Genomic DNA, 14,974 nt, shown 5'->3' on the forward strand with positions numbered 1-14,974 from the left:
CTTACCTCAGGTTTAAGACTCCTCACAATCTCATTTGATTTAAACAGACATTTTAAACTGTATATGTATATACAGGTCTATCTATCTATCTATCTATCTATCTATCTATCTATCTATCTATCTGTCTGTCTGTCTGTCTGTCTGTCTGTCTGTCTGTCTCTGTCTGTCTGTCTGTCTGTCTGTCTGAAGTCATCACAAAGCCCCTCCTGTTGATGAATTCTCTGAAGCGCACTCTTGTAGAGATGTTCTGTTAGAGGCAGGGTTGAGGGCGTCCAGCGCGCACCGGTAACCTCTCATGGGGAGTTCTTGTGTTTTACTCGTTATTGAGCGCAGAAAACGCCACAGCTTCATCCTGTCGGTCTGTTATTGAGGTGCTGACTTCATTTAATCGCGTTCTTTTCTCTCTCTTGGACGCTAGATGTTTCTGACAGCTGACAGCGGTGTGGATCATCTATAGCTTCTTGTTCCAGCGGAATTTCGCGGCGCGTATATTTTCGGTAACTTATTTCCGAAGCGCAACGATCCATGTCGAGCGCGTTTATCTCGGTGAATTAACAACTTCTTGTCCTGTTGAAGATCTCACTTGTCCTCATGGATATTTATTCCTCTAAACTATCACCCGCTGTGGATTATGTAGTTGGTGCGTTCCTGCTGCTCATTGGTAAGATTGAGTTACTAGATCCTCCAACTTCCCCCCCCCCCCCCCCTTACTGATTCTAGTGCGTAATGGTGAGTTTTTCTCTTTCCAAATGGATAGGCTACTGAAACTCTCCTCCAAACTACACTGAAAAAAGGGTTAATATCTAAATAAAGGCCTTTTTTAAAAAAAAAAAAATCTTATCATCATTGAACCGACATATAGGCCTACATTTATACTAACAAAAAACAGGTGGAAATAGTTCTTAAGGTTACAACTGCAGACTTCCACTCTTTACAGTGTAAACCTCCTATTTCACACTTTTTGGGTATACAAGCAAAAAAAAAAAAAAGAAAAAGAAAAGTTAAATACATCATGAAGGTGGATTTATCATGGTATTCCTTCATTAATGTAAATTTGAGCCAATTTGTCACATTTATTTTAAGTACTAATCCAAGTTTATGCAATGTCTTAAATCAAATGTTTATTGCCCAGAACAATCACATGATATTTTTGTGTGTTACCTCAGAACTTGAACTTCTGAACTTATCTTAAAATCTTTCTCTTATTCTTCCCATCATTCATTTCATTCACTAAATGATCTGAGAATCAAGTTATTGTTTATATTTTAATGGTAGTTTCCTCTGTGACCACATGCTCTACTATAGGTTAGGTGTGTTCAGTGAACTTTCTTTTTTCTTCAGCAACAATTGTTTTTCAGTTGCTGGCTTTTGGAATTTTATTTTATTTTTTTTTATTTTTTTTGCCCTGGTCTCCCCTATACCATAAATAGTGTTAGCAGCTCTTTAAGACACCTGATAACAAGTAGAGAATAATAAGTAATAAATAAATAGATAAAAGAAACATAAACATTATAAACAGCATAAACATTCTAAACCCTAAACAGTAGAACAGCGACTGTATATGTAATAAAGTGAGATTAGTACAGTACTCGTGATATTGCATATTAAAAACAACATATACATAGTGAGCAGTATAAATGGTATTGTAGCAGCAATGTACTATTATAAAGTGGGAAGTGCAAGATGTTCATGAATTGTCAGCAGTGTTCACTGTTATATATACTGTTGGCAGATAGTGTGGATATTGTGAGTTCAGGTTTGATAGAGAGCATTCACAGATCTGGGGAAAAAGTGTTAAATCGGGTAGTTCGAGCATAAATTTCTTTATGATGTCTGCCTGATGACAGCAGTTCAGAGAGGTCATGGCCAGGATGTATGAAGTCCTTACAGATGTTTGTTGCCTTCCTGAGACACCGTGTTCTGTCCTCCAGCACTGGGAGTTGAGTCCCAATGATCCTTTGTGAGCTGGAGTAAACATGCTGAAGCACTCTCCTGTCCGCTGCAGTGCAGCTGAGATACCACGCTAAAATACAGTTTTGATGCTCTCTGTAGAGCAGCGGTAAAAGGTTGCCAGCAGTTCTTGTGCCAGTCTGTCTTTTTTCACTGTTCTCAGGAAATACTTGCAGAGGTGTTAGTGGTCCGTTAAGGTCCTCTGTGATCTGAACGCATAAAAAATAAATACTGGGAACCGTCTCCACCCTTTCTCCACTGATGAAGCATAACCGGAGCATAATTCTGATTCTGGGAATTCCTGAAGTCAATGATGAGCTCCTTGGTCTTCCCAGTATTCACACACAGACAGGTTATTCCTCAAACACCAGTCTTCTAGATTCTCTATCTTGTGATCAGCCCCACTAAAGTCATGTCATCTGCAAACTTTAATATGGTATTAGTGTCAAATGTAGGAACACAGTCGCGGGTGAAGAGGGAGTACTGGACAGAGCACATACCCCTGTGGTGTACCTGTGCTCAGAGTGATGGTGGACAATGTGTAGGGGCCCAATCTTTTGGAGTTTTCTGAGCAGTTTGCAGTGGATGACAGTGTTGAATAAATGTAGGCATCCTCTCATTCTCTCCCATTCTTTGTCATCAACAGTATTCATTAATTTCAATCATTCATTTAGTATTTATATTGAGAATTTAAGAGTTGTGTCATGGATTTCAAGGTACAGTAATCTGAGTATAACGAGTTGTAAAGAGACCAAGGTTATTTTAGCTGATCAGTAGATAGGTTTAACTGTGAAAGATGCAGTTGTGCCTGAGGCAAGAGAAAATCATGTTTGTCTGAGGATAGAGTAATCATTATTATTCCAAGGATGAAGAGACTGATACTGGGTCTCTATTTTCTTTGCACAACCACTGTTGACATACTCTTTTCAAAAACAAGCCATATCCTTCGAGACCTCCAGGTCACCAGAGCAGATAGCATGTGCCACTCAAGTCTTTTCCAATTTTCTATGGTTCAGAGTCCAATTTTACTTTACAAAATTGCGTTGTAAATGGCACAGGGAGACATGGAATTTACATAGAAATCCTTCTTCAAAGTGCTTTCACACTGATGTAGCGTTTCATTTGGTTGCTTTGAGAAAAGGTCTTTGCAACTGCTTGATAAACCTTTGATGCAGTTGGCAGAAGGAGCATGGAAGTTAATAAATTTAGAGGAGCAGATATTGGTATTGTTTAATTTAGAGACAAATGCCTCTGTTTTCAGCTGCAGGGAGATCATATATATTCACTTGTAATGCTTTCAAACATAAGACTACAGATGGCTTGTATTAAACGTAATCCACATAATCTAGCAGATAACCTGGATGAAGGATTTTCAGTACAGCACAGATCAAACCTGATAATGCTAGTAAAATGTAACATTCAAAAACTTTAAATAGTTTCTCTTTCATTTCATGTCATGTTAGATGATACAGCATGTGGGTTTGGAATTAAAACCAACCTATAACTTAATACGACTCATTTCTAATGAGATTGTGCAGGTTGTGTGGGTCTTGCATTTAAGATTCTCGGTTGGAACTGTAAAATGCAGTAATAGATTTGAATTTATTTATGCATTATTTTGTATTTAAATAAGCATGAAAATACTACCATGATTTACAAGTGATACATCTTTTTTTGTGTCGTCATGAAAATTTGATTTTATTACACTACAGAAATGAGAATCAGTCAGGAAATTGATTTTTTTTTTTTTTCTTTTTTTTATATGAATGAAAATATTTATGATAAAAATGTCATTAGGCTATTTGTTTCTTTAAGCATAATATAAATTATTTTATTTTATTTTTGGTGTGAAATATGTTCCTGACATGTTATGCAACATTTACTCCATTAGATCTTGATTGATTGTTGTGTAAAACATATTATAATTTGTCCTTATAGCTTCAACTGTAGCTATAACCCATGGGTTAGATTCCTGAACTAATTAATTGATTAAAAAATATATATGTCTTAAATGCAATATAAGTTGTTCATATAAAGTGTCTGCCAAATGCATACAATAAATGTAAGTCTTAAAGCTATTATATACTGCTAAAAATGCAGTCTAAAGCTCCATGGTTTATGAATGGTCTATCGTAAATTGTAGAATAAGTGTCTTGACAACTCTGTGTGAAACAGCACATTGCTGAAGGACAAACTAGAAGGTTATGGAGGAGCCATTATGACAGATTACTCAGATAAAAGTGAGGCAGAGACACAAAGAAAGGAAAGCAGAGACTGTTTGAAACATGGGGTTAAGACTACTGGAAGAATTTGTCTTTAGGACTTGATCTCAACATTTTCTCAAAAACACTAAATAATATGACCTGCAGATTAAAAGGAGACTAATAATGCCAAAAACACGGGGTTTGAACTAAAAATAATAATAATAATTTTTTAATGCAATCCATACCACTCTGGATGAAACCATCTGCAAAATGCATGCAAAAAACTATACATTAATATAAACATTTAAAAATATAAATAAAATTTATGTAAACATATTATACACTGATTTTCTATAGGGGGGTAGTGTTAGCCAGTCATTATCTCAAAATCAAAAACAGTAAATAAAATGTTTATTTAATATATGGATTAAATTTATATGACCTTTTTTATTATATGTGAGAATGATGAGATCATAAGACTTGACAACAGCTTCATATTCACAAAATATTTGAGCACACAATGCAGCAGGTGACTAATTGAGAATTACAAATGTAATTATTTAGTTACACGAAACGGCATGGGTCATAGCTTCACATACATTATCATTCAAAAGTTCAGGGTCAGTAATTAGTGTGTTTTTTTTAATTAACACTTTTACTCTGTTAAAAAAAATTCAACACAACAGTTTTCAACATTAATAATAAGATTAAATGTTTCTTGAGCACCTCACCTCAATGATTTCTGGAGGATCGAATGACACTAAAGATTGGAGTAATGATGCTGAAAAATCAGTGTTACATCACAGGAATAAACACCTAATTCTTTGTATGTCTTCTTTTTATCTTTCGCATGCAGCAATTATTTCCATTGCGGGGAATTTGATGGTTCTTGTGATGGCATACAAGCGGTCGAACCACATGAAGCCTCCTGAGATTCTGAGTGTGAATCTTGCTGTGACAGATATGGGAGCCGCTGTCACCATGTACCCGCTGGCTGTAGCCTCAGCGTGGAACCACCATTGGATAGGGGGAGACATCACCTGTGTGTACTACGGCCTGATGGGATTTTTCTTTGGAGCAGCTAGCATTATGACCCTAACAATTATGGCTATTGTTCGCTTCATCGTGTCTTTAACGCTCCAGTCACCCAGTGAGTTCCTCTTGGCTCTATCCTTGAACCTATTTCTATTCTGACTCCTGCATGGATTTCTAATGAGTGGTACAACCTCAATGCTCCTGAGATAACATGGAACTGCCTTTTCTTACCATATTAATAATCTGTTTAGAATGACAATGATGAATGTTTCAGAATAGCAGTAGTTAACTTTTTTTTTTTATATATGTTCGGTAATCAGATTCAGTTTACATATATTATTGAAGCCTTTTCCCTCTGTTGTGACAAAAAGTAGGCAAGCTGTTTGGAGTCACTTTGACCCTAGCAAAACACATCGCAAGTCTCCAAAACAGGACCCCAAACATATAACTTTCCAAAATGTAATTGAACACAATTTTTGCATGTTATCTTTTGACTTTTCAAATCTGTTCTTATAAGATGAAGAGAATCCAAGTAATAAATGAATATTCCAGTACAATTTAAGCTTAATCATACGTATTTTTGATTATACTGATAACAACAAAACAAATATTTCCAATTAAAATCTGTGTTTACAGTGGAAGTAATTGTTAAAACTATATGACTCTTTCAATAGTGTAGCCATGACACGCAAACAAAGGGGGGTGTAAACATAGTTTTATGTATTACTTTTTCAGTGTAGTTATATGCAGTTTTACAATGCAACACCATAAACTCTAAAACAAATATGATTATTTATACAGTTTTCAGCTCAAATAACACATTTTAAGGCAAATTAAGGCAAGTGCTTTTATGTAATTATAAACCTTCTATTTCTGCTTTTAAATCCTCCAAACATTGGCCACATTCACTTCCATGAGTTGAAATATTTATTGTGATACTCAACATTATGCCACAAATTGCTGCAAAGGGCAACAGGGACGGCAATTCAGTATGCCTGTACAAATTAAAAAAAAATATTTAAGTCAGAAAACTATAGGGCTTATAGAAAAGCTAAGATCGACTTTTTAATCAATTTAATTTGTTTTAAAAATGTTCATATCTAAATAATTAACATTTATTTCAACGAAGATAATTGTAGCAGCACTTATAAACACAAATGTACTGTATGTTTTCTCCTGCTGTTTCAACACCCCAGCAATGAAAGCAAATGAGCATTCATAAGTATATCACATCTGATATCTTCTGAATAGGTTATGTAAACAGCCAATCACTTCTAATTTATTTAACTATATTACAGGCAAAGCAAGGTTTCGGTATCCTTGAATGGTGAGTGGTCTGGTTTCATCTCTGTAAGAGGTCATGTTCTTGCTGAGAGCTTATGGGGAGCTCTGTTACAGCAGATAGTTGTCATTTGCATACAAACTCAACATGACAGTTCAGTAAAGCTAACTTAATAGAGATTTTTGGCTGACTCATGCCGGGAGACAAACACTGAATTATTGAAATGAAACTTAGCATGGGAATAACTACTCCGTAGGGAAATAACCCAGATTTTTTTTTTTTTTTTTGTGTGTTCATTTAGTGTCAGACGTTTGTTTGTGCATCTATAATCTGGAAAAGCACACAATCCCTGGTTTTCTGGGAAAAGACCACCTACAGTATATATGTGCTACAGAGGACGTTTTAAGCTTTAATCAAGTTTTGCAATTATTCCATTAGAAAGGTAAATGTCAGAGCATCTAATGTACAATTAAATTATCTAGAGTACCTATGAAAATTTATACATTTAAATTAATACATTAAATTAAAAAAAAATTGGGAAATACTGAATCACAGAAAACAATGTGGGTCATATGGCCAAATGTAATCAAATAAAAAAATATATACTCATCACAAAAAATATTGTTAAATTACTCATGGCCTAACATTTGATATACTTTGGTAAAATATACATTTGAATAAAATTAGAAATATTGATTTAATTATTTACATTGTTTGACACTGTAGCCTCAACCAACCCAAATGGGTTCATTCACTTGCTCCTTTATTGGAGATAAACACAAAAATATGGCTCTTTGTGAGCAGACTGAATGTTTATCAGGCAATTTGAACTCAAAAAGCAGCTCATAAATAAGAAAGAGGGAGACAAATTGTCATATAAAACCAGATTATTTTTATTTATTCTTAAAGGTGCCATAGACTGCATTGATACAATATTTTAAATTGTTCTCTGATGTCCCCAGATTGTGTATATGAAGTTTTATCTCAAAATATCTCACAGATTGTTTTTAATAGCTTGTTGAAATTGCCACTTTTAGGGTATGAGCCAAAACGTGCTTTCATTTGTGTTTACATTTACATTTACATTTAATCATTTAGCAGACGCTTTTTATCCAAAGCGACTTACAAATGAGAACAATAGAAGCAGTCAGGTCAAAAAGAGAACAACAAGAGTATACAAGTGCCATGACAAGTCTCAGTTAGTCTAGCATAGACTAGGGATAGACTGTTTGTCCCCTTTAAATGAAAATGAGCTGTTGCTCCCACCTCTCTTTTCAGACGAGTGCAGAGCAGACTTCAAGAGCTCATGCTCGCAGGCATACCGGTGTTACGGTTTAACCGGTGGTGACTGTGTTACTGACCTCACATTCCTTCCAAATGCAATTTTTAACTACCACATTTACAAGTATATTTACAATCATTCTGGTAGCACATTAAGGCAGCATTAGTAAACACACAGAGACAATGGTAGCTTTAGCAACATTAGCCTTACAGAGAACCAAGAAGCTTTTTTGGAAAACAAAATATAATGCGTGATGCTTATTTTGTCCGTAGTCTGTTTGTTTGCACACAAAACATTACTATCGATCACTCTTTTCAGAAGCAATTGTTGCACAACTCCAGCGCTGAACTGACCCTCATTTGTGAGGCAGTCCAGTTTAAAATGTTAGCACAAATGTATAGGACTTTTCAATTTTTTTCCCAGACATTTCTGCGGTCTATGGAGACTCCTATGTTAGTTGGTGCATCCCAACACACGACACTTTTAATGTTTCTTTGGCGCTGACATTGTACCTCCAGCAGCTACAGCAAGAGAACAGTAATGGCAGACCGCAGCTTCTCACTCAAGGATGCATATATGTTAATATGACACAGAGCATCACAAGTGGGCGGGACTTTCACCAGCTATGTCGTCATAGTATTGAGAAATCTGGAACTTCTAGTGTGGAGAGACTGTTTATGAATTATTGGGATTATAAAACAATGAGTGGGTGGACTTTTACCATTATAGGCTGGTTGTTTTCACACACTGCTGCCACACAACTGTGTTCAAACACCTTATAAAAATGATTTTGCATTCTATGGCACCTTTAAGTGAATAAAATACAAAAAAAAAAAATGTAACAAATGCTTTTGTATGTAAATTCTCTTTTCATACCTTTAACTGTTTCTGTCCACAGAAGAGAAAATCAGCAAAAGGAATGCTAAGATCCTTGTGGCGACCACTTGGCTGTACGCGCTGCTCTGGGCTCTTTTTCCATTGATTGGCTGGGGAAAATACGGCCCGGAGTCCTTTGGCCTGTCTTGTACTCTGGCCTGGAGAGACATGAAGGAACATAGCCAGTCTTTTGTCATTACCATCTTCCTTATGAACCTCATCCTCCCAGCCATCATCATCATCTTATGCTACTCTGCTATAGCTGTGAAACTATACATCACCTACAAGTCTATGGACGACACCAACCGCATACCTAACATGATAAAGATGCAGCGGCGACTCATGGTGGTGAGTCTGTTGTACATTTTGAATTCATCTAAATGTGATATGAAACCCAAGAGCATTGAAGCTTTCTAGCTGATACTAGCTATCCTCAATAACTCACACAAGATGTGTACAGAACAGCAATACAGATGCAGATGCAATTATCAGTTATTTTAACTAGGTATGGTAAGGTCATTGTGGCCAGGCATCAATTTGACACTTCTTTAAATATTTATTTACATATTAAAAATATATTTTAATTTTAAATAAAAAAGGCACAGACACACAAGAATCCCTATTTAGCAACCTGTACTAAGGAATATAGTTCACTAAAAAAAAATTAAATTCTGTCTTTTTTTTTACTTGCTCTTCCAAACCTATATGAATTTGTTTCCTCTCTGGAACACAATAGATGTTTTTCACAGGATAGTTTCCAGGGTTTAGTACATTCAAACTTGCTGCCTCAAGATGCATTCACAAACAGCTACATTTCCACCCTATTCCTAAGTTACATTTTGTAGAAAATCAGAGCATTGCAAAAACAGTTTGCAAAGAAAGAAACATTTCTATTCCATGTGTTCAAGAAAATCTAAATCATCACTTGAATCTGGCACAAGAAAGAAGAAAGAAAGAAGTTTTGGAAAGAAATAGCCAATCAACTGAGCAAATTATTTAGTCACATGATTTGCTGAGACGCATGCCTGTTTTCTATAAATTTATGTGTTTCCAAAGTAGTTTACACACATCTTCCAACAGAATACAAAATTTTACAAGTGCAAGTTTTCTTGTGCAAAACTGTATTGTTTCCATATAATATGTTATGCTATATTATAAAATACATTGCCTTTTAAGGTGGCAAGATTGAATGTAGATACTAGGCGTAATATTTTTAACTACAATTATGCATTCAAGAAAAGACAATGGATGTAATTGCTCTCTCAAAGTATGAACTAGATAGAAATGGTTTAGTCTTAGCTAACAGACGTACATAATAATAATAAAAAAGATCTCACCACAGCGTTAATTTGTCTGTCCAACTTTAAATCACTATCCAGAAAAAAATCCCAAATGTTTTATGTTGGAATTAACAAATCCAGTCAAAGATGTTGCATTCAAGCACTGTAGCACATCATGCTTTCTAGGGCCAAACACAATAACATCGGTTTTATTTTCATTAAACTAAAATTTTTTGCAGCCATCCAGTCCTTAACATTGTGTAAGCATGGTAATAAAGTGTCAAGTGGATTTGAATTGAACTCACTTACGGGAAATAAATCTGCATATCATCAGCATAACAATGGAATGACAATCCAACAAATTAGCCCCCAACGGTAGGGAGAAAATAATTGGATCAAGAATTGAACCTTGTGGGACTCCCCAAGGAAGATGTAATCTTGAAAAATTACAGCCCCCAATATTAACATTAAAAATCTGTTTAATAAAATTAAATGAAAACAGAAAATATAAAAAATAAAATCTAATTGAAAATTACAAAAACTATAATAATATATGAATAATATTAGTTGTATGCTGTTGATATGTGAAAAAGAGAAGCCTAACATGGAAAAACGCTTGTTTGTGTTCCACAGAAGAAAGAAAATAATAGATGTTGTACGAACAAACCAACAATCTTTCAGTTACTAATGCTTACATCCCACCCCACTCAAACGCTGCTTCTTTCAGAAATCCCATCATGAACATTTTTTTTATTTCTAGATTTATAACGCTGAGGAAAATGTCTCCCAGTAGTAAGAATCTGATTTTCATAACAGGTGAACATAACACATTCAAAACCGAGCTCTATTCATCCCTAATGTGCTTGAGCTTTCGCAAAGCAACAACCAAACCGCTGTAAATGATTCAATACCCACATCATTTATTTTCCAATGTTCTTATCTGTGAATATTCCTCCCACGTGAGACCACTTCACTGGTGCTGTAGGCAGAAGCTTCACGTCATATATGAAGGTTGTTCATTCATATTTCACATTGAGAATGTATTCACAAAGACATTGCATAACACAAAATAGGCCATGTTGTTTATGATGGTCAGTGTGTTCCACTGAGATCTTCTCTTGCTTGCTTCCTAATCTAATTGTCAAATAAACATGACCTGTAAAAAATTATAATACTGTATATGTAATGTTATAAGACTGGTAAGTTCCCTTATCCGATGATCTAATGGGATATTTCATGTAATTTTACAGTAAAATATTGTCAGGGCAACATTTGTTTCTTCATGGGAACAGATTAGGAGGAATTTAGTATTACATCCATCTGCAATGAATGGGTGCCATCCGAGTGAGAGTCCAAGCAGCTGATAAAAACATCACTATAATCCTCAAGTAATCCACTCCACTCCAGTCCATCAATTAACATCTTGTGAATCGAAAAGCTGCATATTTGTACTTTTACATGTGTATAGAACGTACATCAAACAGATCAAGAGCGTAGACCAAAACAGATCTGAATGTGTTATTCTTTGCTTTTGCAGATCGCTGTATTGATCAGCATTGGGTTTGTTGGCTGCTGGGCACCATATGGCATCATCAGCCTGTGGTCCATCTACCGGCCCAGTGACTCAATCCCTCCTGAGGTCAGCATGCTACCTTGTCTGTTCGCCAAGTCGTCCACTGTGTACAACCCGTTCATCTACTATATCTTCAGCAAGGCCTTTAAACAAGAAGTCAACCAGTTGGGCCACCTCTGTGGGAGATCCAACATCTGCTGTACTTCTGATGCTAGAAACAGCCCAGAGAATACCATCTACCTCGTGTGTGACATGAACAAGTCCAAATCTGGAGCAGAAGAACAAACAATCGAGAACAACAGGGAGAATGAGAATCAAACTGATGCCAAATCAGTAGGATCTGGGATGTACACTCTTAAGAGTGAATCTGTACAGAACTCTGATTAGTGGAAACTTTTGAGTTATTTTTGCCTGGTTAAAGGCACACAGAGTGGTCCGTGGACACTTGAATGAACTTTTGTTTCTTTTTTTCATTCCACCAGCTGCAATACCACTCCATATCATTGTATGGCATAGTGCATGGCTGTGTGATATTAGAAATGAGGCGTTTAGATGTTGTCTAATGGATTTCATGATAAAAAGTGTCATTTTGTTGACACATTGAATACACTCCAAGAGAAATTATCTTTATTCAAATGGTTCGGCCAAATATGAAAATTCTGTCATGATTTACTTACACTCATGTCATTCCAAACCTGTAAGAACCCATATTTTAGGTTCATTGACATTGTGCATAAGCTTATGCTTTTATTAGTTGCATGGTGATTTATACTGCCAGACTCCTTAACAGCCAAAAAGCACATTAAAGTATCATAAAACTAGTCCATATGATCCATGCAATATATTCCAAGTCTCCTTACGTTATATAATGGCGTTGCATCACAGTGAAATTTAAGTTGTTAAGCTGTCAAATATTTTCTGTGTTTTTATTCAGTTTATGAAGGCACTGCAAATGTAATTGTGTGTGTGTGTGTGTGTATATATATATATATATATATATATATATATATAATGTGTGTGTGTGTGTGTGTGTGTGTGTGTGTGTGTGTGTGTGTGTGTGTGTGTGTGTGTGTGTGTGTGTGTGTGTGTGATTTTACAGTACTACTGTATTTAGTAATTGCTAGTTTTATTGTAAATATGTACTAAATTTAATACAGACTTGCTTTCTGCTCCCTGATATCTTTATATAGATTATACATATTACACATAACATCTATAGATCTTTGTTACCGTAGTGTGTCAAATCAACATACCAATTCAAACAGCACAATTAGCGCAACACTTTGCAGTAGGATATACAGGTTGTTTTCCACCATTAATGAGAATGTTTGTGGTGGTTCACCCTGCAGGCTCTGTCTGTCTGTGAAGCACATGATATCCGTTTATGAAAAGGACTTTTTATTCTGCATATTACCTGGGGAGGAACATAAAAATACAGCTCTGGAGAAAAAGTTTCTCTGGTTTTACTATTTTTATCATAGGTATGTGTTTGAGTAAAACAATTTTCAATAAACATTATTCTATAAACTATTGACAACATTTCTCCCAATTTCCAAATAAGATTTGTCATTTAGTATATTCATTTGCAGAAAATTACAACTGGTCAAAATAACGGACCTCGAATAATGCAAACAAAACAACTTCATATTAATTCGGCCACATTCCAGAGGTTTTCAGTGAGGTTCAGGACTTGAGATTGGGCTGGCCATGACAGGGTCTCGATCTGGTGGTCCTCCATCCACACCTTGACTGTCCTGCTGGAAAAAACAATCCTCAAGCAGGAGGAAGCTAGTTTTCTTCCAGGACAACCTTGTACATGGCTTGATTCATGTACCCTTCACAAAGATGAATGTGCCCCATTCCAGCCTTGCTGAAGCACCCCCCAGATCATTACTGATCCTCCAATTTCACAGTGGGTGCGAGATACTGTGGCTTGTAGGCCTCTCCAGGTCTCCATCAAACCATTAGACGTCCAGGTGTTGGGTAAAGCTGAAAATTGGACTCATCAGAGACGGTTCAATCCTTACTGCCTCAGATTCCAGATGAACACATATAATCAATAAAGTTGTTAAACGCAGTGAAACGTCCCAGTTGGAGCAATGCTTGTCCTATCAGATAAAGTTTTACTATGTAAATATACTCACTGCACTGAAAAATGTTCACCAAATTCTTTTCCAATAAACAGTACATCATGGAATATTGTTGTTGTTGTTTTTCCTGATATAAAAACAATTAATTGGCACTTAAAAAAGAGCAATGCTGTCTGGTTTATTTAGACTGGATTTCAGCCACAAATACAGTGACCAGGGGTTAATACTATGTTTGTGTTCAGTGGAAACGTGTGAAGTCTACAAGACAGACTTCTGTTAGAGTTCCTCAAAACAGAGCTTACAGAGAAAACAGAATTAATTTAGACACTTTTTGACAGCAAGAAGAAATTATAAAGTCTTTAAGCTCAAAGCTTACAAGTGACAATATATATGTTCTAGGTCTATTGAAAGAAATTGTTAAATAAACCAAGTTGTTATTAATATCACTAAATATCAAACATTACCAATGTTGTGACTGTTTTCATGCCAAAAATGTTACTTCCTATAGAAAAAATAAACTATAATGAACTGTTTTTGCTAGGATTTTACAGAAGACTTACAGGATGGAAAGTAATAGAAGCCCCTAAATTGGGTTACAAAACTGATTATTTATTTTTTCTTCACTAATGCACTTCATTTATTTGGTTTGAGGCATTTAAGTTTGCACACAATCTAGGCTCATTATATTTTACTGTGTGAACAAATGCAGACAGTGTACATGAAAATATTCTTCTGTCGAAACTAAGCTACACAAACGTTATTTACAAGTATTTTTGGCTAATGCTGGTGATACAGGTGTAAGAAAATCAGTTTATTTTATAACACACACACACACAAACACACACACACACACGCACACACACACACACACACACACACACACACACACATATATATATATATATATATATATATATTAAATAAAAAAAACATATTTGAATAAAAAGTGTTCATAAGCTTTAGCTGCCTGTAGGGGAACATGTTTTAATAATTTCCTGGCATTAATGCAGAAGACTGTGCTTTGAGGGCTGCAGCAAGCCTTCAGTCACATCTATAATTTCAGTCACAGCAGGTAAGAGGAAATAGGACAAAAAACCATGACTAATAGGAATTTTCACTTTTTAGTGACCTGGATCTGCCATGACAGAGTTCACACACATACACGTAACACATCATACATCACACATCATAACACTTGGTTCTAAATGTTTATCAAATGGGCACAGGGATGCTGGGAAATGTCAACGAATGGACACATGACACACGCTCACAAAAAAAGGTAATGAAGGTAACATTAGGTAAAAAGGTAATGAATCATTAAGCATCATGAAGATATATATATATACACACATTCATGTAGATTTACATGGAAACATCAAGGTCAGCACTTCCCTCACTGTAC

At 35.6% G+C, this 14,974-nt stretch overlaps 1 protein-coding gene across 1 annotated transcript; it reads left to right on the forward strand.

Moving 5' to 3' along the window:
- Positions 1 to 282: 282 nt before the first annotated feature.
- LOC127938958 (opsin-5-like) lies at positions 283 to 12,453 on the forward strand. Its single transcript, XM_052535892.1, has 4 exons — positions 283 to 661; positions 5,011 to 5,304; positions 8,652 to 8,977; positions 11,447 to 12,453. The coding sequence occupies exons 1-4, from the start codon at positions 592 to 594 to the stop codon at positions 11,867 to 11,869; spliced, it is 1,113 nt and encodes a 370-aa protein (XP_052391852.1). The 5' UTR covers positions 283 to 591; the 3' UTR covers positions 11,870 to 12,453.
- Positions 12,454 to 14,974: the final 2,521 nt, after the last annotated feature.

Source organism: Carassius gibelio, chromosome A20 (assembly GCF_023724105.1).
Source record: "Carassius gibelio isolate Cgi1373 ecotype wild population from Czech Republic chromosome A20, carGib1.2-hapl.c, whole genome shotgun sequence".
NCBI lineage: Eukaryota > Metazoa > Chordata > Actinopteri > Cypriniformes > Cyprinidae > Carassius > Carassius gibelio.